Source organism: Chrysemys picta, chromosome 2 (genome assembly GCF_011386835.1).
Source record: "Chrysemys picta bellii isolate R12L10 chromosome 2, ASM1138683v2, whole genome shotgun sequence".
NCBI classification, from domain to species: domain Eukaryota; kingdom Metazoa; phylum Chordata; order Testudines; family Emydidae; genus Chrysemys; species Chrysemys picta.
The window spans coordinates 119,453,594-119,481,323 of record NC_088792.1 but is presented as its reverse complement, the minus strand read 5'-3'; the positions used below and the strand labels follow the sequence as shown (position 1 = coordinate 119,481,323).

At 44.2% G+C, this 27,730-nt stretch overlaps 2 protein-coding genes across 3 annotated transcripts in view; both read left to right on the top strand.

The window, feature by feature from the left end:
- TEX10 (testis expressed 10) overlaps positions 1-27,730 on the top strand; it is a 126,412-nt gene that overhangs the window by 54,109 nt on the left and 44,573 nt on the right. For both annotated transcript variants that reach the window (XM_005292615.5, XM_065587218.1), the window contains exon 10: positions 21,654-21,742. In XM_005292615.5, coding sequence (XP_005292672.2) covers positions 21,654-21,742 — 89 coding nt within the window. The remainder of the gene's footprint in view (positions 1-21,653; positions 21,743-27,730) is intronic.
- LOC135981963 (uncharacterized) lies at positions 1,175-3,051 on the top strand. The gene is made up of 2 exons (XM_065587220.1): positions 1,175-1,847; positions 2,443-3,051. Exons 1-2 carry the CDS (start codon positions 1,304-1,306, stop codon positions 2,943-2,945), a joined length of 1,047 nt encoding a protein of 348 aa, XP_065443292.1. The 5' UTR covers positions 1,175-1,303; the 3' UTR covers positions 2,946-3,051.

Below are 27,730 nucleotides of genomic sequence, written 5' to 3'. Positions count from 1 at the left end.
AATAATGCATCTAATCTACCCTCCTTCTTTGCAGGCAGAGGCAAAGAGTGATTTTGAATTTGTTGGGGTGGGGGCCATAAGGGGCTTTGAACTCCTAGTCTTCTACCCTAGTGATCCGTGACAACAACCAACTTGACCCGCTGCTCTCCACTCCAGTATTTCCTACATCAAACAGCAGTTATGAATAAGACCATTAAATAAGATATTTCTGCTTAAAAGGACTAGCAGTGAGCAAGTTAACAAAATTTACATTTAAATTGTCGTTAGTATGTTGGAATCAACACCCCACTGAGGTGACTGTGACTGACTGTGCACATCTTGTTGTTTTAGTTTGACTGTGGAGTCAGGGTCTCGTCTACAACTAGATTTTTTTTTTTTTTAATTAAAATTTCTGATTGTTGCTTCTACAAGTAGAGCTCCATGGATGGTAGCAGCAGTGAGAAATCTGCTGTAGACAGACAGTTTACCATTTTGTTGCATAGATCTACTCTGAATAGAGTTAGACAAGATGGTGGTTAAAACATCAGCATCCGGACTTCTCCAGCAATCTCACCCTTGCTGCCCCCTTGCTGGGGAGTTTTATAAATACAAATAAAGAATGCTGACTGGCAGAGGCAGCCAGAAAGAAAACACTGCACAGGTTTGCAGTCAGGCCCCATTGAGATGAGTAGCTTACCAAGATTTGAAAATAATTGGACACTTACGAATAATGAGAACATTCAAAGTTACTGTAATAGAGATTTTAAATTTTTTTTAGAAGGCATGTGAACTCCTGTTTCAGGGCATAAACCAACCTCTAATGGATGGAGGGGCTTGTCTACCTGGGAAGTTACACTGGTAAAAGGGTAAAGTATGAATTAAACCAATGTAACTCCCTCTGGGGACACTATTATTCCAGAATAAGAATGCCTTTTCTTGGGCCTGGTCTACACTACGGGTTTAGGTCGACTTTAGCGGCGTTAAACCGAATTAAGCCTGGACACGTCCACACAACGAAGCCCTTTCTTTCGACTTAAAGGGTCCTTTAAACCGGTTTCTTTACACCACCTCTGACGAGGGGATTAGCGATAAAACCGGTCTTTGCGGGTCGGAATTGGGGTAGTGTGGACGGAATTCGACGTTATTGGCCTCCGGGAGCTATCCCACAGTGCTTCATTGTGACCGCTCTGGACAGCACTCTCAACTCAGATGCACTGACCAGGTAGACAGGAAAAGACCCGCGAAGGTTTGAATTTCATTTCCTGTTTGCCCAGCGTGGAGAGCACAGGTGACCCCGCAGAGCTCATCAGCACAGGTAACCGTGATGGAGTCCTCCCAGGATCGCAAAAGAGCTCCAGCATGGACCGAACGGGAGGTACGAGATCTGCTCGCCATATGGGGAGATGAAGCAGTGATAGCTGAACTCCGTAGCAGTAAAAGAAATGGAAAAGTATTAGAAAAGATCTCCAAGGCCATGAAGGACCGAGGCCATAACAGGGACACACAGCAGTGCCGCGTGAAAATTAAGGAGCTACGGCAAGCTTACCACAAAGCCAGAGAAGCAAACGGAAGGTCCGGGGCAGAGCCGCAAACTTGCCGCTACTACGCGGAGCTGCATGCGATCCTAGGGGGTGCAGCCACCACTACCCCAACCGTGTGCTATGACTCTCTCACTGGAGAAACACACAGGGAAGACGGTTCGGGGAACGAGGAGGATGATGACGATGGAGGTACTGTAGGTAGCTCACAGCAGCAAGGAAGCGGAGAAACCGGTTTCCCCAACAGCCAGGATATGTTTGTGACCCTGGACCTGGAACCAGTAACCCCCGAACTCACCCAAGACCCTCAGGGCACACAGGAGACCTCTGGTGAGTGTAACTTTGTAACTATTTGTAAACATTACAAAAAAAAAGCAAGCGTGTTTAATGATTACTTTGCCCTGGCAATCGCGGCCAGTACATCTACTGGAAAAGTCTGTTAACGTGTATGGGGATGGAGCGGAAATCCTCCAGGGACATCTCCAGAAAGCTCTCCTGGTTGAAATGGGGTGATTTTATTAAGGGGACATTCAGAGGCGCCCGTTCCTGCTCTTCTGACCAGAAATGTTCCCCGCTGTTAACCACGCGGTGGGGGGAGGGGTGAAGTGATCATCCCAGAGAATCGTGTGTGTGTGTGGGGCGGGGGGGTTTACTTGTGTTTGTGCCGCATGTTAACCGGGAAACCGCAGCCACTCCTTTTACATTGAAACCCCATTTTAAATGGACAACCCAATTCATCCTTGATATGGGAAATGCGCTGCTGTTTGCAACCTTTCCCGCATGTTAAGAAGGTTAAAAAAGCCAAAACACTGTGGCCTACGATGGCTGCCTGCAAGCCGAAATATGCGACCTTGTAATGAAAGAGTGTACCCATTGTTCTCTAAAATGTGTCTTTTTTAACCACCTCTCCCTTCTCCTCCGCCAGCTGCAAATGTTTCTCCTTCGCAGAGGCTCGTGAACATTAGAAAGAGAAAACGTAGGACGAGGGACGAGATGTTCACGGAGCTGCAGATGTCCGCCCAGGCTGATAGAGCACAGCAGAATGCGTGGAGGCAGTCAATGACGGAGATGAGAAAAGCCCAATATGAACGAGAGGAGAGGTGGCGGGCTGAATCGCGGGAAGAACAGAGCAAGTGGCGGGCTGAAGACGATAGGTGGCGTCAGCTTGCAGACAGACGGCAAGAGGCAATGCTCCGTCTGCTGGAGCATCAAACTGATATGCTCGAGCGTATGGTTGAGTTGCAGGAAAGGCAGCAGGAGCAGAGACCGCCGCTACAGCCCCTGTATAACCAACAGCCCTCCTCCCCAAGTTCCATAGCCTCCTCACCCAGACGCCCAAGAACACGGTGGGGGGGCCTCCGTCCACCCAGTCACTCCACCCCAGATGATCGCCCAAGCATCAGAAGGCTGGCCTTCAATAAGAGTTAAAGTTTTAAAATGCAGTGTGTCCTTTTCCATCCCTCCTCCCCCACCCATCCCAGGCTACCTTGGCAATTATCCCCCTACCTCTGTAAGGAACTAATAAAGAATGCATGAATGTTAAAAAAAAATGACTTTATTGCCTCTGCAAGCGGGAGGGGAGGGTGGGGTGGGGTGGTTGGTTTACAGGGAAGTAGAGTGAACCGGGTCGGTGGGGGGGGTTTGGAGGGTTCATCAAGGAGAAACAAACAGAAGTTTCACACAGTAGCCTGGCCAGTCACAAAACTCGTTTTCAAAGCTTCTCTGATGCGCACCGCGCCCTGCTGTGCTCCTCTAACCGCCCTGGTGTCTGGCTGCGCGTAATCAGCGGCCAGGCGAGTTGCCTCAACCTCCCACCCCGCCATAAAGGTCTCCCCCTTACTCTCACAGATATTGTGGAGCGCACAGCAAGTAGCAATAACAATGGGGATATTCTTTTCGCTGAGGTCTGAGCGAGTCAGTAAGCTGCGCCAGCGCGCTTTTAAACGTCCAAATGCACATTCCACCACCATTCGGCACTTGCTCAGCCTGTAGTTGAACAGGTCCTGACTCCTGTCCAGGCTGCCTGTGTACGGCTTCATGAGCCATGGCATTAAGGGGTAGGCTGGGTCCCCAAGGATCACGATAGGCATTTCAACATCCCCAATGGTCACTTTCTGGTCCGGGAAGAAAGTCCCTTCCTCCAGCTTTCGAAACAGAGCAGAGTTCCTGAAGACGCGAGCATCATGTACCTTTCCCGGCCATCCCACGTTGATGTTGGTGAAACGTCCCTTGTGATCCACCAGGGCTTGCAGCAGCATTGAAAAGTACCCCTTGCGGTTTATGTAGTCGGTGGCTTGGTGCTCCGGTGACAAGATAGGGATATGGGTTCCGTCTATGGCCCCGCCACAGTTTGGGAATCCCATTTCAGCAAAACCATCCACTATTGACTGCACGTTGCCCAGAGTCACTACCCTTGCTATCACCAGGTCTTTCATTGCCCTGGCAAATTGGATCACAGCAGCCCCCACTGTAGATTTGCCCACTCCAAATTGATTCCCGACTGACCGGTAGCTGTCTGGCGTTGCAAGCTTCCACAGGGCTATCGCCACTCGCTTCTCAACTGTGAGGGCTGCTCTCATCTTGGTATCCTGGCGTTTCAGGGCAGGGGACAGCAAGTCACAAAGTTCCATGAAAGTGCCCTTACGCATGCGAAAGTTTCGCAGCCACTGGGAATCGTCCCATACCTGCAGCACGATGCGGTCCCACCAGTCTGTGCTTGTTTCCCGGGCCCAGAATCGGCGTTCCACGGCATCAACCTGCCCCAGTGACACCATGATTTCCACATTGCTGGTGCCTGTGCCTTGTGAGAGGTCTATGTCCATGTCAATTTCCTCATCACTCTCGTCGCCGCGCTGCAATCGCCTCCTCGCCTGGTCCGGGTTTCGCCTTGGCATGTCCTGGCTCTGCATATACTCCAGGACAATGCGCGTGGTGTTCATAGTGCTCATAATTGCCGCGGTGATCTGAGCGGGCTCCATGATCCCAGTGCTAGCTATGGCGCCTGGTCAGAAAAAAGGCGCGAAAGTAGTATCTGATGGACCAGGAGAAGGAGGGAGGGCGGGAGGGAGGGAGGGCCGAGTGACGACATGGCGTACAGGTACAGGAACAGGGAGAAACACAAACAACTGTCACACAGAATGGTCCCCCCAAAGATTAAAATGAAAACCCTGGGCTTAGCAGGCCATTGATTTCACGGAGGAAGGGGAAGCATATGAATACAGAACAAATCTATTTTTTACATCTTAAGGTGGCAGCCGACGGTGCAGCATGAGTGACAGCCATACCAGTACGACGATGACGGATACCAATCATAAAATACCATCATCTGCCAAAAGGCAAGGGGCTGCTGCTGTGTAGCAATGCAGCCCCACGTCTGCCAGCCCCACGTCCGCCAGCACCCAGCATCGCCCTCGGCCTCTTCTGGGTGCTTAGCAGACAATACTGGGCAATTGGCAGAAAATAGTATATTACGACTGGTAGCCATCATCATCGAAACAGTAGCATGTCTGCCCAGGTGGCCATGATTGACAGCCACACCAATACGATGACGACGGATACCAGTCATAATATACCATCGCCTGGCAAGGGGCTGGTGCAATGCAGCCCTACGGCTGCCAGCCCCATGGCTATCACTCATGCTACACCGTCTACCGCCAAAAGGCAGTTAGCAGCTGCTGCTGTGTAGCAATGCAGTCCCACGTCTGCCAGCACCCAGAGGACATATGGTGACGGTGAGCTCAGCTGAGCTGAGCGGGCTCCATGCTTGCCGTGATATGTTGTCTGCACAGGTAACCCAGGTAAAAAGGCGCGAATCTATTGTCTGCGTTGCTGTGACGAGGGGGGAGGGGCCTGACGACATGTACCCAGAACCGCCCGCGACACTGTTTTGCATCATCCGGGCATTGGGATCTCAACCCAGAATTCAAAGAAAAGGCGCGAACCGCTTCTCGGCTCTCTGAGCTGTGGCGCAAACGTAGTATCTGACGGACTAGGGGAAGGAGGGAGGGGGGCCGAGTGACGACATGGCGTACAGGCACAGGGAATTAAAATCAAGAACGGTGGCTGTGCATCAGGGAGAAACACAAACAACTGTCACACAGAATGTTCCCCCCAAAGATTAAACTGAAAACCCTGGGCTTAGCAGGCCGTTGATTTGACGGAGGGAGGGGGAAGCAAATGAATACAGAGCAAATCTATTTTTTACATCTTAAGACGACGGTGCAGCGTGACTGATAGCCCTCGGCATCTTTCTGGGTGCTTGGCAGCAAATACGGGGCGGCGTATGACGATGGTCTTCAGGCCTATTGCACAATCGGCTGCTCGGGGAAGACTCTGCTAATGTGCGATGACCCGACTTGTAATAGGACGGCTAATAGTCGTAATACACCATTTACTGCCAAAAGGCAAGCCCCACGGCTGCCAGCACCCAGATCGCCGATGAAGGCTACCAGTCTACTGCACCGTCTACCGCCAAAAGGCAGTTAGCAGCTGCTGCTGTGCAGCAATGCAGTCCCACGTCTGCCGACACCCAGAGGACATATGGTGACGGTGAGCTCAGCTGAGCGGGCTCCATGTTGTCTGCACAGGTAACTCAGGTAACCCAGGTAAAGAGGCGCGAATCTATTGTCTGCCGTTGCTGTGACGGGGGAGGGAGGGGCCTGACGACATGTACCCAGAACCGCCCGCGACACTGTTTTGCATCATCCGGGCATTGGGATCTCAACCCAGAATTCAAAGGGGCGGCGGAGACTGCGGGAACTGTGGGATAGCTGTGGGATAGCTACCCATAGTGCAATGCTCTGGAAGTCGACGCTAGCCTTGTACTGTGGACGCGGTCCGCCGACTAGAGCACCTAGAGCATTTTATTGTGTGGACACACACAATCGGCTGTATACAACCGATTTCAATAAAACCGGCTTCTATAAATTCGAACTAATTTCGTAGTGTAGACGTACCCTTGGTTTAGTTAATACTTCGGAAGCAGTTTAAACTAAACTGGAAAAAGACACTAGTTGCAGAATGGGTGTCCACACAGGGAGTTATACCAGTATAACTATGGTGGCTTAAGTATACCAAAATGATTAGATCTGTATAACATCTTGTGCAGACTATCCCTAAGAAACTTGTCTTGTGGGCAGGTTACTCTATAATTGCCTGTTGCAGCATTTCTGGCACTTTCCTTTGAAGCATCTGGTGTTGTCCGCTCTTAGAAACAGGATAATATTCTAGGCAAACCATTGTTTTGATCTAATAAGGCAATTCCTACATTTCCATCTACATAAGGAAAAATAACTGCTGAAAACTGATATCTGCAGTAGTTCCCTCTGGAACCATTTTTGAAAATCATGCAACTGCTAGTGTAGATTGGAAAAGCCATTTTCAACCTTGCAACAGAAAACGTGACTGAATGAAAATGTTCTTGTCCCCTTGTATGTTACAAGTTAAACCTTTTTCACTATCTGTTCTGAAAGGCCCATTGCTGACCTCTGTTTTCATCAGTCAGTTTATATATATGTGCCTTTCTTTGTATTTTGAAAGTTTTCTTTCATAGTCAAAAGGGCTAAAAATGTAAGTTTCAAAAACCCAAAACATTAAAACAGACTGCTGCACAGTTTGGTAGCAAGAGCTTGGTTCTGCTGCATATTCTGTAGCCATAGAATTGTATAGGTAAAACACATGTATTCCACAAGTTTATATAAATCAATCCCTCCAGATTCTTCAGTATTCTGTAACTGTTGGATTGCCGCTAGATGGCACTGTTTTACTTCTATTCAAATTCTGTTTTGTGGAGGATACGTTTTCATGTGCAAGTTTCTTTTAGTCCAAACCACCTGCTTATCTGTCAGATACTTTAAATAGATCCTATTCAGCAGCACCGTTGACTCGTCGTTATATTTGATAATTGTTTTTCCTGTCTTAAAAGGGTCTTTCCCTGTAGTTATCGCTACACTGCAAGCCACGTTACCTGTATATGTGAGTATATTTGTGTGTATATTACCAGAAACACACAAGTGTGTATTCTCAGACAAAACCTATATTAAATTGGAAAAAGAACAGGAGTACTTGTGGCACCTTAGAGACTAACAAATTTATTAGAGCATAAGCTTTCGTGGGCTACAGCCCACTTCTTCGGATGCATAGAATGGAACATGTATTGAGGAGATATATATACACACATACAGAGAGCATGAAGAGGTGGGAGTTGTCTTACCAACTCTGAGAGGCCAATTAAGTAAGTGAAAAAAACTTTTGAAGTGATAATCAAACTAGCCCAGTTCAGACAGTTTGATAAGAAGTGTGAGAATACTTACAAGGGGAGATAGATTCAATGTTTGTAATGGCTCAGCCATTCCCAGTCCTTATTCAATCCTAAATTGATTGTATCTAGTTTGCATATCAATTCCAGCTCAGCAGTCTCTTGTTGGAGTCTGTTTTTGAAGTTTTTCTGTTGTAAGATAGCCACCCGCAGGTCTGTGATTGAATGGCCAGACAGGTTAAAGTGTTCTCCCACTGGTTTTTGAGTATTATGATTCCTGATGTCAGATTTGTGTCCATAATTCTTTTGCGTAGAGACTGTCCGGTTTGGCCAATGTACATGGCGGGGGGCATTGCTGCTACTCTGAAACCTGTCATTAAATTGGAGTTAATGTTGAAAGTAAATATTTTGGGTAAAAAATTAGGGTATTATGCTGTTAAAAACAGGACACTTTTCTTGACAGACAGTACAAATTTTGGGTAAAAATATTACAGGGACATTGTAATTATCCCCAAAAGGAGCATTATAAACCCAGGAACTTCAGAGGAGTATATATTAGACTTAAAAGAAAACCAAATACGTTATGATATGCAAATCCAGTTAAGGCACCCAAACAACCTTACCTCAGCACTAGAGTGACACGAGGCAATACACACAAAATTATAATAATGCACATTAGTGTTTGTGAACTGATTTTTAAAGACATTAGAAGGTGTCAATTTTTTTTCCCCTCATGGAGTCTAACCTGTCTTTCTGGAAAATAGTAGTTCCCCAGTTCTGTTAGGTGGCAGAAAGGAGCAGCATGTGGAGCAAATGGATGGACTACTTTTACTAAGGGCAGCCTGGCCTCAGTCCCACTCAGAACAATGAAAGATGGTAGAGCGTATTTGAGTTTCTCTGAAGGAGAACATTATTTGACTTCTGATGGAAAAACTTTTATTTAAGAAACGTAATAGATGAAATTCCCATTGTTCCTAAAAAAAAAAATATATATATATATTGTCTGAATCTACTGATTGCGCCAAATCTCCAAGATCCAGCTCTGCTAGTTTTTGTGTAAATTGATAATGCCTGGGCTGAGATCATTTGAGACAAAAAATTGACAGTGTGCTTAATTTCTTACAATTAATTTTGAATAGATTCTTTAACTCCCAAATTAATGGGTTTACTTGTAAATTCGCAGAACATTAATTCAGTACTCATCAAAGAGCAAGTGCTGTAATTTTGGGGAGAGTATGCTTTATTCTGCGCACATAACAAAGTGGTCGAATACCTGCTTTAAGTTCAAATCTCAACTGAACCTTAACTATGGAGCTGTACTTGCAATTCCAGCATATGGGTATATATAGGTGGGGAGAAATTCTCTCCAGTGATGGGAGAAATATATTAGATGAACCTCTGATAGTAGAATAACGCTCTAAAGCCAACAGTAGAAACTGCTATAATTAGAGTTGGAACGTATTTTCCATTGTAACCTCTCTGCCTCAGTTTCATTTTTAAAATGAGGATAATACTTTTTCTACTTCACAAGGGTGTTTTAAGGCTTAATTAGTTAAAATGTTTGAAAAATACTTTGATTCTGTAACACATCTAACTTTCTGAAGTGTTTTTTTTTTTTTTCTTTTTTGTAGACATTTTCTATGGATGACTTAGCAAGCAAATATTGGAGGAATTTTTTTAAAGTCATTAGCAATTGACAAATCATTTCTGATTATGTAAGATTTTCTATTCATGTTTTTCTGATTAAATGTAGTTCTTAATATTTACAGTTTATATGGCAAAAGGTGTATAATTTGATGTGTATGCGACGTAGTAGAATTAACATTGCTGTTGGAATCTTAATGTTTCATTTCCTGATTCTTTGTGATTTTAACTTTGCAAATTTCATAAGAAGTTAACTTGCAATCCGATGTCTCTTTTCCCATTTTACTGTATTTTTAATGCAGTATGTTTAAGAAGGTGAATAAGTAATATTCAGAAGTATTCTAATACTTTTTTAAAAAAAAATAGTTGGAATAATTTGAAACCATATGTAACAATGGTCCTTCAGTTGTGATTTCCCAAGCTAGTGACTTTTTTGACACTTGGGCAACATTGCTGTGTCGTTATGTTACTGCATTTGTTCAGCTGAAGTAAGCAGCTCTACATGCTCCAATCAGTTATGTACACTATTTAAGATGCTGCATTATTAACTTGTGAGAAGCTTCTTTCTCCCTTCTTACTATATCCAGAGGTACAAAGAAGGAAAAGAATAGCTTAATTACTTAAATACTGCTTTTTATTTATGTTTTTTTTTAAATGTTTAAGCATTGGAAACATATCTATATCTATGTCAATATCTATAGCAATATTATCTCTGGAAATTATTATTTTACTTTGATGTTATCTTTTGCTTTGAATTAGTTTAAGCACCATTTGTTCTCCATTATTTCATTTCAAGACATCCCTAAGAAGGTTATACGGTGCAGATAAAGATCTGTATTAGAGGAAAATATATCTGCTTTACCGTAACATTATTGATGGTCTTTGTTAATGATGTGACTTGAAAAATTTCTAAAATTTGAAAGAAACTACTTCACTGTACAAATAATGAACAGTGGAGATTTATGTCACTGTCCTTTAGAGGTGGGAAACACACAAACTCTCTGGTGGCCTCAAGCAGGGCCATTTCTTATTCCTGGTCTCTGCTGAGCTGCACAGAGAGTTGGTGTGATTGTGGCCCTAGGGAAGTAGAAGGACCTGTGTCTGGGCATAAAAATAAAAGTCTTCTGTAACTCTCCTGACTGCCTCCTCTCCACATGGGACATGGGCTGAGTTGGGAGTTCCTGAGGCAGTGGAGGTTCCCATAGTTTTAGGGAGCGCTCTTTTCTCCTCCTTGCTTGTCATCACTGTTCATGGACCTCCTACATGTGATGTGGGTCCCTTTTAAGTGTCTTGGTTGCCTTTTGGACAGTTAGGGAGGAATTCAGCCCTCAGCTGGAATGTCATGGAGGCACTGAGCTTCATAATATCACTGGGAAACTGGACATCTTAACACTTGCTTGCAATGGCAAGCAACCTGTATGTCTGTAAAGACATGGAGGATCACTGAATATCTGTTGGCTCCACAGCCAGAGGTATTTTGGAGTTGTACTGAGTCTTAAGTGTCTTGCAAATACCTTCTCTCAGAATCAGTTTTACTTCTGTTTTATTTTGCACGCCTTATTAGATTATCTTGAGTCTTTGGTGCTATAGTTTAATTGAGTTATGCACATTGAGAGAATGAAAGTATAGGTAACCAAACAGGGAGGCTGGACAATGTTTGATCTACAGTCATTAAATAAATCGTTGTGAGAGAGGTGATCTTAAAATATTATATTTAAATCCCCAAAGAGATCAATTCCAATTTGAAAGAAAAGCATGGCTATTGTGAAAAAAAATTGTTGCTAAAAGTGCAATTCAAAAACATAAAGGATTTTTATAAAAATTAAGCAGGGAGCGGTTCCAAAATTAGAATTTATAAATCAAGAATTTAATAGCAATGTACAGTTTTGCGTACTCCTCGCAGCACAAGGACACATGATAGGCTTTTCCCCCTCCCCCCTCAGTTCCTACTTTTCCATTGGTTGAAGCTTAGAACTGCAAGTCCCAATACATAGATGTTTAAAAAAATTTTCAGGGAAGTTTCCTCAGTTGGATTTAATATTTCAGTTCTTTTTGGACATTTTTAATTTTTTTCTTAGTTTTTGCCATTTTCTGACCATTTTGGGGGGCATGATAGAAAAGTACCTTACTGGACCAGTATAATCAGTGTTTAATATACAGTGGAGATGAGTTCAGAGCTGAGATTAAAATTACCATATTTCAAAATGGCCTAGAAAGAATGTTAATTAGATGTTGATATGAGTTTGAGTGAGCAGCAAATCCAGTGGTGGACTGTGGACTACAAAAATTGAAACATTTGAAAATAGAGAGGTCTGGATAATTTGGGGTATAGGTTTGACTAAAATTAGATGTTTCGGTATAAAGAAGTGCAAAATAATATATCTGAAAAAGACAGTCCCAAAGCATATGACTAAGTTCGGATGTATTAATTAGAAGCCAGTCATGAAGAGAAATTTAGAAATAGTGGTAGATAAGAAGTGTGTGTTCACTCTGGAATGCTTTTTTCCAGAAAGAGTGGTTATAGTACTTTAGTAACCACACATTCATACTGTTATGTGCATTTCTAGTGCCTTTTTTTAAAAAAGAAAAGAGGGAGAATGAGAGAGAAAATATTCAATTCAAAATGATTAAAGAGACTGGTGAACATGAATTAAAAAGAAAGATTTGCCCTAAATAAGAGGGACCAGAATTCTCAAGAGGTAGAGCCTCAGGTGAGTTGTGGTGCATTTCTTCACTAAGGCATGAGGATTACTCATTCCATAGCTCACTATTACATAAAAGTCTAGGTTTTCAAAGAGAGCATATAAAGCATGCAGTTGGGCTGGGCATATGCCCTTAAAGTTTTGCTCCCAAATACATACATCATCTAGTTGAATTGCCCAAAAATGAGGGTAAAGTTATTGTACTTACAGATACACTCCGATAAACACCCTTTGCTCATTAGTGTACATTTCCCCACCAATTAGTGTTCTCATTTGCAGTACTTAAGCAGTTTCTTTTTGTGTTCAAACAGCCTTTGTAACCACGAAGAAAATTAGTAGCAGGTGAAAGCTTACTTTTAATAATGCTGAGGCCAAACTGTTGTTTCATTTAAAATAGGAATAATATTTTTTTCTCCAAATCCCCTTTAATTCCTCCAGATATTAGGTGCAGTTTGCCATACCTACACTTCCGAAATACTTGATCCTCCAAAAGAGTTGATTAAAAGCCAAAAAATTCTAGCCCTTTACTTATATATTGCAGCCTATTGGGGCAGAAGCACCATCTTTCCCTCAATATTTATGATAAGGGCTTGAAAAATTTACCAGACCCATACTAGTTGAATACGTACATATGAGGACAGGGGGCAAGGCAAGAGCAGTATTTAAGGGAGTTAAAGTTCCAGCATTTTCTAATGCCACTTCCATGACCTTCCTTTACTCCTTTCCTCTCCTCTCCCCCATCCCTCCCATCTGGCGGGAAAGCTGTGAGCGCTGTTTATCTAATGTGCTGTCCTAAAGCCACTAACTGTATGACTTTAAACCAGTTTGGTTAAACTGATGCAAAAGGTGGTATGGATACTCTTACTGCAGTTTAAAGCAGTCCTGTTTTGGTTTGGCTTAAGTCAGTTAGGAATTGGTTTGAGCTAAACTCTTAAGCCAAAATAAATGTCCACACAGGCATTGGCAAAACCAGTTTAAGAGCTTGTCAGCATGGGAAAGTTTTCAGTGTCTCTTTCTGTTATATCTATACAAGTATAACTATCCTGAAAAAGTCCATCCATATGGTTTTGTTCATGCTGGATTAAGCTACTTTCATGTAATCATTGCATCCACACAGATCTATGCCTTTAAAAAATAACCGCACAATATTCTGGGGCAGGTATCCCACGGTGCAGTGTCCTACCACTTAGGTCTTTGCATTATGGGATATCTATTGGAACCCACTGCAATTCTGGGGCTTGGGATCAAACTAAACAATAACCCACATGATTCTTCTCCAGTTGTCTTATAATTCACCTGATTTTTTTTTTGGCAACTTTTGCCAGGCAAATGCTGCAATCCTGATAGTCATTTACACGAACAGGCTGCTCCATAGGTATTTGCAGTCAACACAGCCAGATGGTGCTGGTTGACTTGAGGGACATCCATGATGATGTAGAAAGACTGCTGGAAGAGGACGAAATCGAGTAGATACTTCTGCGTGACATTTTCCTGGAGCATTTCTCTTGGTGGAGCACTGTTTGTGGGCTCAGCCAGCTGGATCCAACTGGTGGAACAGGATAGTCGTGTACAACTGGGATGACCTGCAGTGGCTGCAGAATTTCAGGCTACTTTCCTAGAGATCTGAGCCAAGCTCACCCCAAAGTGGTGGAACACTAACATGAGAATTCCCCTCTGATAGTGGAGAATATGTGGTCATCACCATCTGGAAGCTTGCCAACCCCAATTGCTGCTATTTAGTAGATAACCAGTTTTGTGTATTAGTAGAGTAACTGTCAGGGCTGTTGTCATGGAGGAGGGTGCTGCAGACGTGGGTCAAGCTCAGAAAGCTTGGCAATACATGGGAGATTATTGATGGATTTGCTTGGTTGGGGTTTCCAAATTGTAGTGGGGTCACTGTTGGGACCCAGATAGTTAGTTATTCTTTGCCTGCACTAGCTTCAGAATTCATCAACAGAAAGGGTGTTTCTTCATCAAGCTGCAAGGCCAAGTTGACCACTGTGGAAAATTCATCAATATTAGTATGGGGATAGTCTGGAAAGGAAACCATGATGCCAGGTTATTTAGAAAGTCAGCTCTGTTTTATGCAATGGAAAAAAATTATTTTGCTTCCAAGATGACTAAGCACTCTAATGATGGTGATTCCTCTTGTCATTTTCGGAGACCCAGCTTATTTTCTGATTCCCTGGTTTATGAAACCTTTTACAGTATACTTCAATAGGAGAAAGAAGTTCTTAAATACTGTATAGCTGCAGAATGATGGTGGAGTGCAAATTTGGAAGACTAAAGGGAAGGTGCACGTGTCTCATGACAAAGCTGGAGGCTTCTGAGCAATATCTCCCTTGTCTCATAGGTGCTGGCTGACTTAGTTAATCCAGTGCAACTTTCTTCTGTGGACAAACCCTAACTACCCTTGACTAAACTAGTAGCAGAATTTGCATCCCTAATTATGTTACATCATATGCAAACGGCTACACCCTATGTCCTAAGCCCATTAATCTTAGTTCTTTCCTTTAATGCATAAACTTTACCTGCATACCTGTTTCCTTGAAAATGTAATTGTGAGCAGTTACCATGTGTGTCCATTTGCGCATTTTGTATGTGCTTTTCAGATGCATATGTTTGAAAGGTAGCCTATAACACCTCAACAACAGGGCTTATTGAAAGATTTGACAATAGTTGTGAAGAATATGTCCAAGAGTTCTATCTGTAGCATGTGTCTGCCTCAGCGCCTCTTTCATGCATGTCTTAAACTGGACGATTTCTGCTTTTTTCTCTCTTTAATTTGTGCGTTATTTTGAAAGAAACAAGGTAGTTTTTGTATTTGTTAGTCAGTTTTTGGAGAGTAAAAGTTTGTCACCAAAAATAAAGATAATGGTGGGAGAGATAAGGGATTTCAAAGTGCAAATGAATATTTTTGAATTGCTACATTTCCTGTCAGTAAATCTGAGCTCAAGCTGCCTGGAAGAGGGTAAGAGAGTGTATTACAGAGTTGAGAACCCCAACCTCCTACCATTTAAGCTAGGTATTTGTTATCTCAAGCACCTTGTATGTTGCAGCTGCCATGGTATCACATGGAAAGAGATGTTTCAGAAATAGCTAAGACCCAGGTAGGGCTTTATATGTTAAAATCAACACCTTAAACTTCACTCAGAAATCATTTGGTAGCTAGCATAGATCACAGAGCATGAATATAATGGACTCCTTTTGGGATATAGCCACATTCCGCACTAACTGCAGTTTCCCAGTGGTTTTGAGGTATATTCCAGCAAAGTGGAGATTATAAAGGCATGGATAAAAGTAGCAAGGGCTGCATCTGAAAGAAAAGGTCACAACTTTCTTGCCAAATACAAGTAAGAAAAGAGGCTTTTGACAACTGCTGCTACCTGGAAAATCTGTGACATGAATAGCAAAAGAAGCAGTGAGCTTAAGTTAATAAGATTCAACTTTGATTTTTAATAACAATCGGTCTGTTGAACAGGTTGCCTAATGATGCAGTTACAACATGCACAATAGAGAGATTCTCATTGAGATTAGATAAAATTATGGAAATTATAGTGTACAGTTTATCATAGTTAATTTAGGGTTTGGGCTAGATGATTGAAGAGGTCCCGCTCATCAACAGTTCTGTAACAGTTAGATTCCTATCTTTGATAAAACGAATTTATTCAAAAAAGGGAAACTAGAACTTACATTTAAATATATCTCCTCCCCTTCTATTGGAGAGTACAAAAGGCATGTTTTAAGAGTTAAATATTTCTAACTTTTAAATTATGAGCAGTGTTTAAATTTATTTTTATAAATGCACATATAGTTTTTAGTTATTTGTGAAAGTATTAATATATTTAACTACAAATTGTGTGCAAGATAGTTTGCTATTTTCACCTGTTTGTAATGCATCTACATTTAGTTATTGAAATTGAGATTTCTCTTTATACTGAACATTTTGATCCCATTTCCTAATCACTTCCATGAACCTCAAAAAGTAATAGTTTTAACTACACCTCTACCCCGAAATAACGCTGTCCTCAGGAGCCAAAAAATCTTACCGCGTTATAGGTAAAACCGTGTTATATCAAACTTGCTTTGATCCGCTGGAGTGAATAGCCCGGCCCCCCCGGAGTGCTGCTTTACCGCGTTCTATCCGAATTCGTGTTGTATCGGGTTGCATTATATCGGGGTAGAGGTGTAGATACTTGGATCCTATGGAAAGGGTGACCATATTAGTGTTGTATTTAATGTATAGATTAGCTTCACATGGCAGATATTAGTATCACAATATTTGGCAATGGTAATACTTTGGGCTTTTATAGAACCTTTTATCTGAAGCTCTCAAAGTAATCCCATACAATTAATTAAACTTCACATACCTCTGGCAAATAGAATCATAGACGATTAGGGTTGGAAGAGACCTCAGGAGGTCACCTAGTCCAACCCCCTGCTCAAAGCAGGACCAACCTCAACTAAATCATCCCAGCCAGGGCTTTATTAAGCCGGGTCTTAAAAACCTCTAAGGATGGAGATTCCACCACCTCCCTCGGTAACCCATTCCAGTGCTTCACCACCCACCTAGTGAAATAGTTTTTCTAATATCCAACCTAGACCTCTCCCATTGCAGTTGAGACCATTGCTTCTTGTTCTGTCATCTGCCACCACTGAAAATAGCCTAGCCCCATCCTCAAATAAGTGATCTGTTGTACAGATGAGGGAACTGAGGCACAGAGAGCATAAATGGCTTACTTGAAGTCTCACAGTAAATGGAAGAGCCAGGCACAGAACCTAAATCACCTGGCTCCTAGACCATGTTCTGTGCATTTGATAATTACATACAAAAACCTGTTAAAATAACATTGCTTGACTTTGCAACTTTAATAATCAAAAGTTAGGAAATGTCAGAACAAAGGTTGCTTGTGCAACGTTAGTGTGGCTCTCTTGTGCATATGTATTATGATACAGTCTTTAATTATATGGTCACATTATTTTTTCCATATGAGACTTGTAGTCATTTAGATGGAATAAAGGGGCCCAAAGAGTCAAAAGTGTTAACATAATCCTGTCACTGTCCAACATTAAACAATTTAAAACAAGATTTAGGGTTTGTTGTACAGACTTCAGCCTGCTTAGTGCCATGGCAACCACACCATTAAAAATCTTTCTAACCTTTTATTAAGGCTGCAGGAAAAGAAGGAAGGAACAGTTAAAACATTTGAAATGTAAAATATTAAGTAAGGCTTTCATATTAACAACATTCCTTTCCCCCTTTTTCTAAAGAGAGATTTTAGAAAGAAGCAACCTGCCCCCCCCCCCCCTCGTTTGACAATCTTGTAGATGGTATTAAAGATGGTAATTACTGTCCTTTTGGGGGAAAAGATGGTCTGGAGATGGTGGTGGTGGTGGTGAAGTCCAATCCCATTTCCTAAGAAGGCAAAACAAGACAATCAAAAATGGAGAGAAAAGAATAGCGAACATAGAAAGTGCAAGTTCTGTCTCTTGTTGACTCTCCCTTTCAACCTCATTGTTGTAAAAACACTGGCACAGCATGCTGACTTATCAGCTGCTTTGAGACCTGGCAACTTGTGCCAGCATTGGACTATTAAGGGTATTGCTTTGAGCTGCTTCTTTCTGGTCACAGGCTCACAACAATGTTGCAAAATATACAGTCTTGGTTGGCTAAGTCAGATTCTTATTAGAAAGAATGAATAAAGGAGAGAGATATGAAAGAAATAGTGATTGGGAAGAAAAAGGACATGAGAGGGTAGGGTTGAGGAGAGAACGTCTCAGATCGCAAGTGGTGATTGGGATTCAGCCACTGATGGTAAAGGTTGTCAGTCATTTGGGGCCCTCTTTCTGGCCTGGTCTGTTTGGGAAGTCTCTCAGGATCAGGATGATGATGGCCTGGGGTTCCAGGGTGTGGAAGCCATGGTAATGAAGCTCACTCCAATAGCCAGCTTTTCTCCCCAAGATCTCTCTGTTTAAGGACCCCCAAAGGGAAGTGATGCATGGAATAGTCCATCCTATTATTATTTTGTCCATCAACGAGGCCTGATTTGACACCCCAAAATTTGATTCACTCATTTTTGGTTTTACAATATTCTTGTTTACTAGGCATGATCTTAATACAGTCCTTGTTATATTACTAGGCCTTTTTGTTTGGACTAATTCAGTCTTTCTCTCTTGCTTTTGCACCTCTTCCCATCAGCATTTGTTATAGGTTTTTGTGCCATTTTATAAACTTGCCCTCACTTTTTACAGTTGAACTCACAAATGAGGTAAAGTTGTAAGCCCAATGATTACAACAGACTCCTCCCTTGTTCACTACGCTGGATGGACCTGATCTTGTGTTTGGATTGTATTGTGAAAGATTGTATTGTGAAAGAAAAGAAACTGTTGTTGGTAGGACCCCTTCCTCATTTGTTGCAGAAGTTGGAAGCTGTGTATTGAGTGAGGGAGGGTATTGCAGGGACAGAAAGGTTTGCCTCATAGTGGCAGTAAGATGAAACTGGTGGGTGTCTGACCTGCTAGTTCCTAGCTCAGGCTAAATTCTGCAAAATCTACAGAACTACTTGTGATCTCCTATTTTTGACTGCTGTGATTTGATCCCCCCTTTATAAGCTCCCTCTGTAGGCTTTTCAAAATAGTGGACTTAAAACCTGTGGGCTTCAAGCCTTGTCTGTCCTGTGGTGGACTAATCCCCCTGAAGGATGGTCATGGTAGGTGTCTGTTCTGCCTGAGGAAATTGCACATTCCAGAACGGCGTTTGGTCTGCTTGTCCTTCTCCATAAGTATGAACAAGTCACACACACAAAAAATGAAACTCCACCTTCTGGAATAGTCCATGAAGGGTCTCCTCAGACTCTAAGGAAATGAGCTCCAGAATCATGCTAGTGGACAAGCCAGCATTGTTCAGTGTCCTGTCAAGCAGACAGGTGATACCTAAGGCTGATGCAGAGAAGTTAGCAATGAGAAAAGATCTGGCATCAACACGCTAGCACAGGGGCCAACAAACATTTTGGCTTGAGGGCCACATCGGGTTTCCAAAATTGTATGGAGGGCCTCCCCAAACAGCCAGGTGTGGCCTGGCCCCGCCCCCTATCTGACTCCCCCATCCCCTTCCCCTGCTTCTTGCCCCCTGACGCAAGAGCTCGCTGCCCAGAGCATTGTGCCGGCAGCGCAGTGAGCTGTGGCTGCGGGGGAGGAGGGACAGTAGGGGAGGGGGCCGGGGGCTAGCCTCCCAGGCCAGGAGCTTGGGGCCGGGTAGGAGGGTCTCGCGAGCCAAATGTGGCCCACTGTCCGTAGTTTGCCCATTTCTGCCCAGCACCTGTCCTGACCTCCACATTGATGTCGAAGTCAGCATCACCATCACTTCCAGTGTTGAAGTCAGGCCCTGAAATGGGCTCTCTGAGTCCAAGGCAGGAGTTCAGCGCCTTCCCATAAGGACTGATATGGCAAGGCCTCTAGAGGGAAATCCTTCAAGCCCTGCACAGCATCATGGGCTGGAGAGAAGGAGCAGCCTGCAACTCTGGACTCAACCAGCACAACTCTGGCTGTGTTGTCACACCTCTCAGCATTGATCCTGACCTCGGTAGTTGAGAGCAGGAAGAACCAGGGCACCTTACACATTGTGTCAACCTCTAGAGGTCTATTCCTCACTGTCACGGAAAAGAGTCCTCCCTGTCATTGGAGAACTGTCCTCCCTGTAGTCTGCCATTGTCTTCACCAGGAGACTTAAGGACTTCCACTGTAGGATTTTTGGTTGTAACCAATGAACACCAATAAAACACCTCGGGGGGGGGGGGGGAAGAGGGAAGGAAATTGGTGTTTATCCAATAAATCTTTCCCTCCCTGACACCTTCTCTCCTTGCCCATCTAGTCTCAATTTTCTCTGCTTCCCTCGGCTCCCAGTTCCGGTCTCTTTGCCTAGACAGGACTGTCTCTGAGGCCCCCTTATCTCCCAGGCTCCTTGTCCCTGTCTGTGCTCCCCAAGTACAGCTCTTGTCTCCTCTGCATGCAATTCAGGCAACTTCCCTCTCCAAGCTACTTGGGCATCAGCAAAGGGTGCATTGAAACTAAGAGAGACTGGCTCCTCCCTGTGTACTGTTCTGGTGCCTGGATCAGGACCCAGCATGGGTTAGAACAGTCCAGTGCTGTAATTGCACAGAAATCCTGCTTGGGCCCCTGAAGCCCTGTGATGGAGTATGCTTAGGGCAGGCAGAATTTTGGAGGAATTAAGCTACGAAGATTCTAGCATCTCTGTACTGAGCATGTGTGAACTGCATTTTTCTCAAATGCTTATAACAGTGGTCCCCAACCTTTTTCGTCTGCTGGGCGCCAGACGACGAGCCATGGAGGACTGTGGTGGCGGACGAGCATCCGCTGAAATGCCACAGGCAAGCGGCGTCATCCAGAGGCGTCGCCGCCGAAATGCTGCCGAATTTCGGCGGATGCCCGTCCGCCGGCCAGTACGTGGGCGCACTTAGGCACCCAGGCGGGCACCATGGCACCCGCGGGCACCACGTTGGGGTCCCCTGGCTTATAACTTGGCCAAATTTGGGTGGATTTTTATGGTTGCAAGAAAAGTCACATCCCTGACAAACAGGCCACCCCACGCCAAGTTTCAAGTTTCTGCTTCAAATCTTGGGGGGGTGCCAGAGCTTCTCAAAGAAAAGGTCACCAGAAGTTAACATGGGCAAAACAACATATATTTCCCCTAACCTCGTTCTTGGAGATGGCTGAACCATTTTGGCTGAGGCAGACATGCAGCATGGGAAATTTCAACCCAAATAATTCATTTGACAAAGTTATAAGCAACTGAAAACAAAGTCTTATAATAGGAAGTGTTGGGCAACCTTAATAGGTGGTGCTATTAGCTCTGCATTATGTCTTGCCTATTAAAAAATATAACACATGAGAGACTTCAGAGCAAGTTTTAAGTTAGGTCTCTTTCTCTGTATGTTTATTTTTTTTATTATAATTCCCATGTTTAAGATCCTTATCCATTCTAAATATATGCTGACACTACTATTAAATGTACTCCATTGTTGCATAAAAAGAGATATTTTAAAGTTACTGAATATAATGAAAAATATAACTTGGCCTTGCAAAATAGGGACTTTTTAATTAAAAAAAAATTAGTTTTACTTTAAATCTATAACATCAAATGTAAAATAAGGTTCCAGATAAAATATAATTGGTCCATGTTATTGTGTCTGGCGGCTTCTATTTCCCCCCCGTAAGTGTTGTATCAATAGTTATGAAAATTTACCAGCTCAGTAACACAATCTACAGGCCACCTTTGATGACAGTCATAGGGGAGGAAAGTTTTATAGTATCCATTTAAAAACAGCAAACAAAACACCCAAATAGGCAAATAAAATTGTGTGACACTGGTATAAGTTTTACAGTTGGGGGACAGGTGTGCTAAAAATAACGCATGCTGATTTGATTTTTAAATTATATTATTGTCTAATTTTCATAAGTGTATTTTTAATTATAGTGTTTTATAATAGCCCTCCCATTGTTTTTGTTTTTAAATAGATCTTCCTTTGCTGGATGGAAATGCCAAGTGCAGGACAGTTCAGTGAACGATGTGGACTATTTCAGCTTCTTGTTTTCGACACTTACAGGTAATCCATTTAAATTTTATAAATTGAAATTAAAACATGAAATTGATTGTGATAAAGTGACCTCATTTAGTATAATGACTGTATAAAGTAGATTAATGATAAATATTAAATATGGGTTAAATACTTGTACACAATGGAAAAACTATCAGAAATTCTAGCATTGTGATATGCTTTGGTTATGGGTGAGAAAGCACTTTCATTCTTATTTCCTATTTTTAATGGCTTACTCTTTCACCCTCAGTTATCACGTGGACTGAATATTTTTCATATTTTGTTTCAGTACACAGATATGTACTACATCTTGGCAGGAGGTTAGATTAGATGACACTTGCGGTCCCTTCTCACCCTATGGTTCTATGTTGTTGTTTTTTTGAAAACTTGAAAACAACAATGTTTGAATTATTTGAGCAAGAAAAAAAATTATTCTTGCTTTAAGTGAATTGCATAGCTGCTTTATTTATTTTGATTGCTTATAGAATTAATGAGCACCAATCTGATTGTGACGGTGCCCCAAACAATATTAAAAACATAACATCCAAATATAAAATCAAACAAATAGAGTGGGCTTCCAGTGCTCTTTAGACAAACAGAATTATTACCAACCACTGAACACTGATGCAAATAAAAGTCAAGTCCCAAGACTTTCCCAAACAAAGAGGATAAAAGATGTGCTCTACTATGTGTCTGGATGGTTAAATCTGACAGACCAAGGTGGGGAGTGAGGTTTTGTGCATAAGTAGCAAAGAAGCAGTTTGGATTTCAGATTTCATATTTAGCATGTATATAGTCCTCAATCAAAGGGAGAAATTATTAGTGTGAAACTAGTGTACTGTGCATTCTTAGTGCCACAATTGATATTTTACACATGTGAAACTGGATATTGCAGTTTTCCCTTGGTGAAATTGCTTATGCAGATCCCAGCTTCTTTTGTTCTCCACTTTTGGAGCTGAGCATTATGCCGCATGGATTCCAGAACTGTGAAAAGCTGTTAGCCTAGGATGGGCTCTGTGCCTTGTTGCATGCACTGAAACAGCACTTATAAAAATAGGCACAGCAGCACCTCCTACTTCAATGCCTTTTTTTTTTTTTTCCCTCCTGGTGGTGATCTTATGGAATCTCTGGTCATGACTCTGGAGTTAATGATGGAACTGCATTTTACACTTAAAGCAGGGTTTCAACTTCCTTGCTTTATATAAAGAATACAACATATCTTTGATAAAATTACTGCATTTACTCTATTTGAGTTACAGAACAAGTTTTCTGAAAAATTGAGTTAAAATTTATTTTAAAATGTGTTCTCTAAGAAACTTGGCATTCTTCAAAGCTTTTTAAACCTTGAATAATCTTAATGGAAAAGTAAGCTTCATATTTCTCCTCCTCCTATTCCTGCCCTGATCATATTCTTGGTCATCTCTATGCCTTCCCAAGGCTCCCCACAGTGCTGCTTCCTGGTGTCGGGAGCTGAGGGGGGACAGTGAGGGGTTGGGGATAGAGTGGGGTTATGGGGAGGAGCAGAGGGAAACAGATATGTGTGGCTTTGGGAGGGATGAAGGATTGTATTGAGGAGAGATGGGTGCTATCCAAAGAGAGGGGCCTAAGAATTGGGGAGGTAGGAAGGTGACAGTCTCTGAGGGCTGATGCCTTCAATTTATGGCCCCAGTGATGTTGCCTGAGTGCACAATGGAGCTGAGGCACTAGTGCTGTTGTAAGTAGCCTTTCACTCACTGGTGCCTTGACACAAAGGGACTGGGCTCCCCGTTCCAGTCCTCAAGACCAGTGCACAGTCCTGGTTTCACCAACACAAGATCCCCCTGCATATGAACCTCTTCTCACATTCCTGACCCAATGTACATTCCTGGCCTCGCTCAGCATTGCCCCTGAATCCCCCATTTTTCGCTACTTGCCCATTATGGTCCTTTTGTGGACTCGTCTTCCCCGTTTTCCCCAGACTCTCTGCACAGCCTCCTTTCACTCACTGCATGCCCCCTGCTGCCCAATTTACCTCCAGACTTTCATAGGTAACTAAATTTAATATACATATGTTTCCTTTTAACTCTGACAGTCACATTCCACAATTTAATATCTATACATTTACTTGATTGCCCATATTTTTTAAAAAAATAGTTAAAATAAAAAAACACCCAATCCTGTATCCCAGATAACCAACTGTTGCCACACTGTTCCTCTCAGCTCTCTGGCACCAGAAAGCAGCAACATTGGAAACCATGGGAGAGGGAAAGAGTGATTCTTCGAGTGCCTGGACATGGCCATTCTACTGTAGGTGTGTGCGCGCCGCGAGCACAGTCGCCAGAAATTTTTCCCTCAGTGGTACCCATTGGGTTGGCTCTGGTGCTCCCTGGTGCTGCGTGCTCACAGCACTGATATAAAGGGCCTGGCTGACCCTGCACCCCATCAGTTCCTTCTTACTGCCAGTGACGTTCGCTGGAACTGCTCTGCATGCTATAGCAAGCTGTTCTTAGTGCTCTTCATTTTTATTTGTTTCTTCATATTGTGTATAGTTAGAGTGTAAACAGTTGCTTAGTTATATAGTTTAGTTGGCGCTTCTCCATCAGTTAGTGGAGTTTTGCCCAGAGGCATTTGCTGAGGCCAGAGACCTGCTGTCGCTTTCAGTACCACCGGCAGTACAAGAATTGGCATCATTGGTGCCAGTGGGCAGGACGGAACATGTAGCCCCCAGCTGTCATCTGGTTCCAGACCCTGCGGTACATCTAGAGGGAAACTGTCGTGGCTGGCCCCAACGCAAGCCTCCCAGCCTCGGCATCGATTCCTGGCACCAATAGGAACCACAACATCATGATTCCCGGAGGAAAACTTGTTAGCTGATTTGGAGGTTGGGTCAAACTCCTCCCATCCAAGGAGTCGTCCTTGTTATCCCTCCAGCCTTCCAAGCCCCGTCATGGACCCCAGCACAGGTGTGCCCACCGCGTCCTTGGTCTAGTGGTCACTGTTCGCCCTTTCGGAACCCTTTGGGGTTTGCCCCAATGCCAGGGCCGCATTCTAGAAGCTCTGACTTGGAGGCCTCCAAGAGAAGGGTGCCTCCGTCTCATTGGGCAGCGCCCGACCTGGACTTCGGCATTGAGCCCGGTATTGAACTTCAGGATGCGGATCTGCGGGATCCCGTCAGTGCAGAAGGAGAGGAGGAGGTCCTCTGCGTGTGCAGGCTGCCTCACCCTCCCCGGACGAGGCAGTGTCAGGGTGGACGTGTCGCCTCCTCAAGATGATTATAAGGCCCACCAGGAGCTATTGAAGAGGTTGGCCTCAAACAGGCTTGCAAGCAGAGATAATGAAAGAATCCTCCCATAGCCTGGTTGACATCCTGGTTGCTGTGGGCATGTCAATAATGGTTCTACCTCGCAATGAGGCCATTATGGACCCAGTGAAAGCCCTGTTGCAAACCCCTGCCTCCCTTCCCCCGACATCGAAAAAAGCAGAGAGGAAGTACTTTGTGTCTGCCCAGATTTAAGAGTTCCTATATTCTCATCTCTCCCTCCTGCCCTCTGGGGACCTTGGTGGTCTCAACGGTTAATGAAAGGGAGAGATGGGGCCTACAAGGGGCAATTCCTAAAGCAAATGACTCCAAGAAACTGGACCTTTTCAATAGAAAGGTTTATTCTACTTAGAATCGCCAGCCAGCAGGCATTGCTGGACAGGTACGACTTCAATGTGTGAGACTCCATGTTGAAGTTCAAAGACTCGCTTCCCCAAGAGTCCAGGCAGGAGTTCTCCTCACTGGTGGAGAAGGGGAAGGTGATAGCTTGGGCCTCCTTGCAGGCATCACTGGATGTGGTGGACTTGGTAGCCAGGTCCATGGCCTCCGCAGTGGCCATGCGTACGAGCTCGTGGCTATAGTCCTCCGATCTCCTGAGGTTCAGCAATCCCTGCAGGACCTGAAGGGTGGTCTCAGACCTATTCTAGACCTGTGCCGACTCAACGGCTATCTCAAGAAACTGAAGTTCCGCATGGTCTCCCTGGCTTCCATTAGCCCCTCCCTGGATCCTGGGGACTGGTACTCTGCTCTCGATTTAAGAGATGCCTATTTTCTCATTTTGATCTTCCAAGGCCACAAGGTTCCTCAGGTTTTTTGTGAACCAGGCCCACTACCAATTCCCGGTTCGCTTGTTCGGCCTATCAGTGGCCCCGCGAGTGTTTACAAAGTGCATGGTGGTAGTGGCGACTTTCCTGAGAAGATGGGGTGCAAGTCTACCTGTATCTGGATGACTGGCTAATCAGAAGCTGGTCCAAGGCTCAGGTAGAGTCCAGAATCCACCTCATACGGTCGACTTGACAGGTCCTGGGCCTGCTAATAAACGAGCAGGAGTCTATTCTCACTCCGGTGCAGAGGATAGAGTTTATCAGAGCTGTGCTTGACTCCACCCAGGCCAAGGCCTTCCTCCCAGAAGGCCATTTCACATGATCATGTCACTAATGGCACACATCAAGGACCACCCCATTACGTTTTTGTCTGAGACTTTTAGGTCACAGGGGCTCATTCATGTACATGGTGCAGCACGCAAGACTATGCCTCCGGCTCCATCAGGCTTGACTGGCCTTGGTCTACTCACTGAAGCACCACCATCTAGACTCCGTGCTCACAGTGCCTTCCCCAGTTCTAGCCTCCATCAGTTGGTGCCTGGACCCTCTGGTGGGTTGCTCAGGCGTTCCCTTCGCCTGGCCCCAACCTTTGATTTCTGTGATCTCAGACAGGTCAGAGCTGGGCCTGGGAGCTCACCCAGGGCCCCTCAGACCCAAAGCCTGTGGTCCCCAGAAGACACATCAATGTCAGAGAGTCCAAGGCAGTTTGTCTGGTCTGTCAGGTGTTCCTGCCTCACATTATGGGCAGGAGTGTGCTAGTGTTCACGGGCAACACTGCAGCCATGTTCTACCTCAACAGGCAGAGAGGGGCTTGCTCTTCACCCTGTGTCAGGAAGCAATTCGCTTGTGAGAGTTTTCCATAACCCAGTCAGTCCACCTTGAGGCTTCTCACCTTCCAAGAATGCAAAATGAACTGGCAGATTGCCTCAGCAGGGGTTTCTCCCGTCACTACAGTGGTCCCCTCGCCCGGATATCATCAGGGATGTTTTCCAGCAGTAGGCAACTCCCCAAATAGATACTTTTTATGACCAGACACAACAGAAAGTGTCACCAGTTTTGCTTCCTATGAGGCCACAGCCCTGGGCTCGCCCACAGATGCCTTTTTGCTCCTGTGGACAGTACACCTGTTCTACGCTTTCCCCCCATCCTGCTCATGCACAAAGTTGTGGTGAAAATCAAGCAGGACAGGACATGGGTCATTCTCATGCTCCCTCTCCTCCCAGACCTGATTTCCCAGAACCACAGTCGGCTGCTCCATCCTAACCTCAGCACCACCATCTACTTGATGGCCTGGAAGCTCCATGGATAAATATTGCGGAGTTGGCCTGCTCAGACAGGTCTGCTGGGTCTATTAGGTAGCAGGAAGCCCTTTACCAGCGCTATGTACCTCTCCATTTGGGCATCCCAGCACGGAGTCTCACTCCCGCAGTCATCGCTGCAGACCGTTCTTGAGTATTTTTTACACCCGAAACAGCAAGTTTTAGCGATTTCATCAATTTAAAGTTCATCTTGTAGTGATTTCAGCATTCCACCTTCCCCAGTGAATAATTGATCCGTTTTTTCACATGAGATGGCCATTTGTTTCCTCAAAGGCCTAGAAAGACTGTACTCATAAATACAGGAACCAGTCCCTCCATGGGACTGTGATGGGTGGACTAGGCCCTGAGGCCCCCTGCTGGAAGCCTTTTGGCCCTGTCACACCCCACCCCAGAAAAGGGCAACACGGGGGTCCTCGAAGCTGTCTAGAGCGGCTATGTGGGAAGCAGCCCATCAGGGCCCAGCAGGTCAGTATAAGAATAACTGCAGGGCCAGACTGAGTTCAGTTCCTTGCTAGAACTGGAGGAGCATGGATGGTGTGTGGCTGGCTGGAGGGAG

Excerpts from the sequence above, each read along its gene's own strand:
- LOC135981963 (XM_065587220.1), top strand. The coding sequence starts at position 1,304 with ATGGAGTCCTCCCAGGATCGCAAAAGAGCTCCAGCATGGACCGAACGG. Across the intron at positions 1,848-2,442 it reads GGGCACACAGGAGACCTCTG|CTGCAAATGTTTCTCCTTCG; the intron begins GTGAGTGTAACT and ends CTCCTCCGCCAG.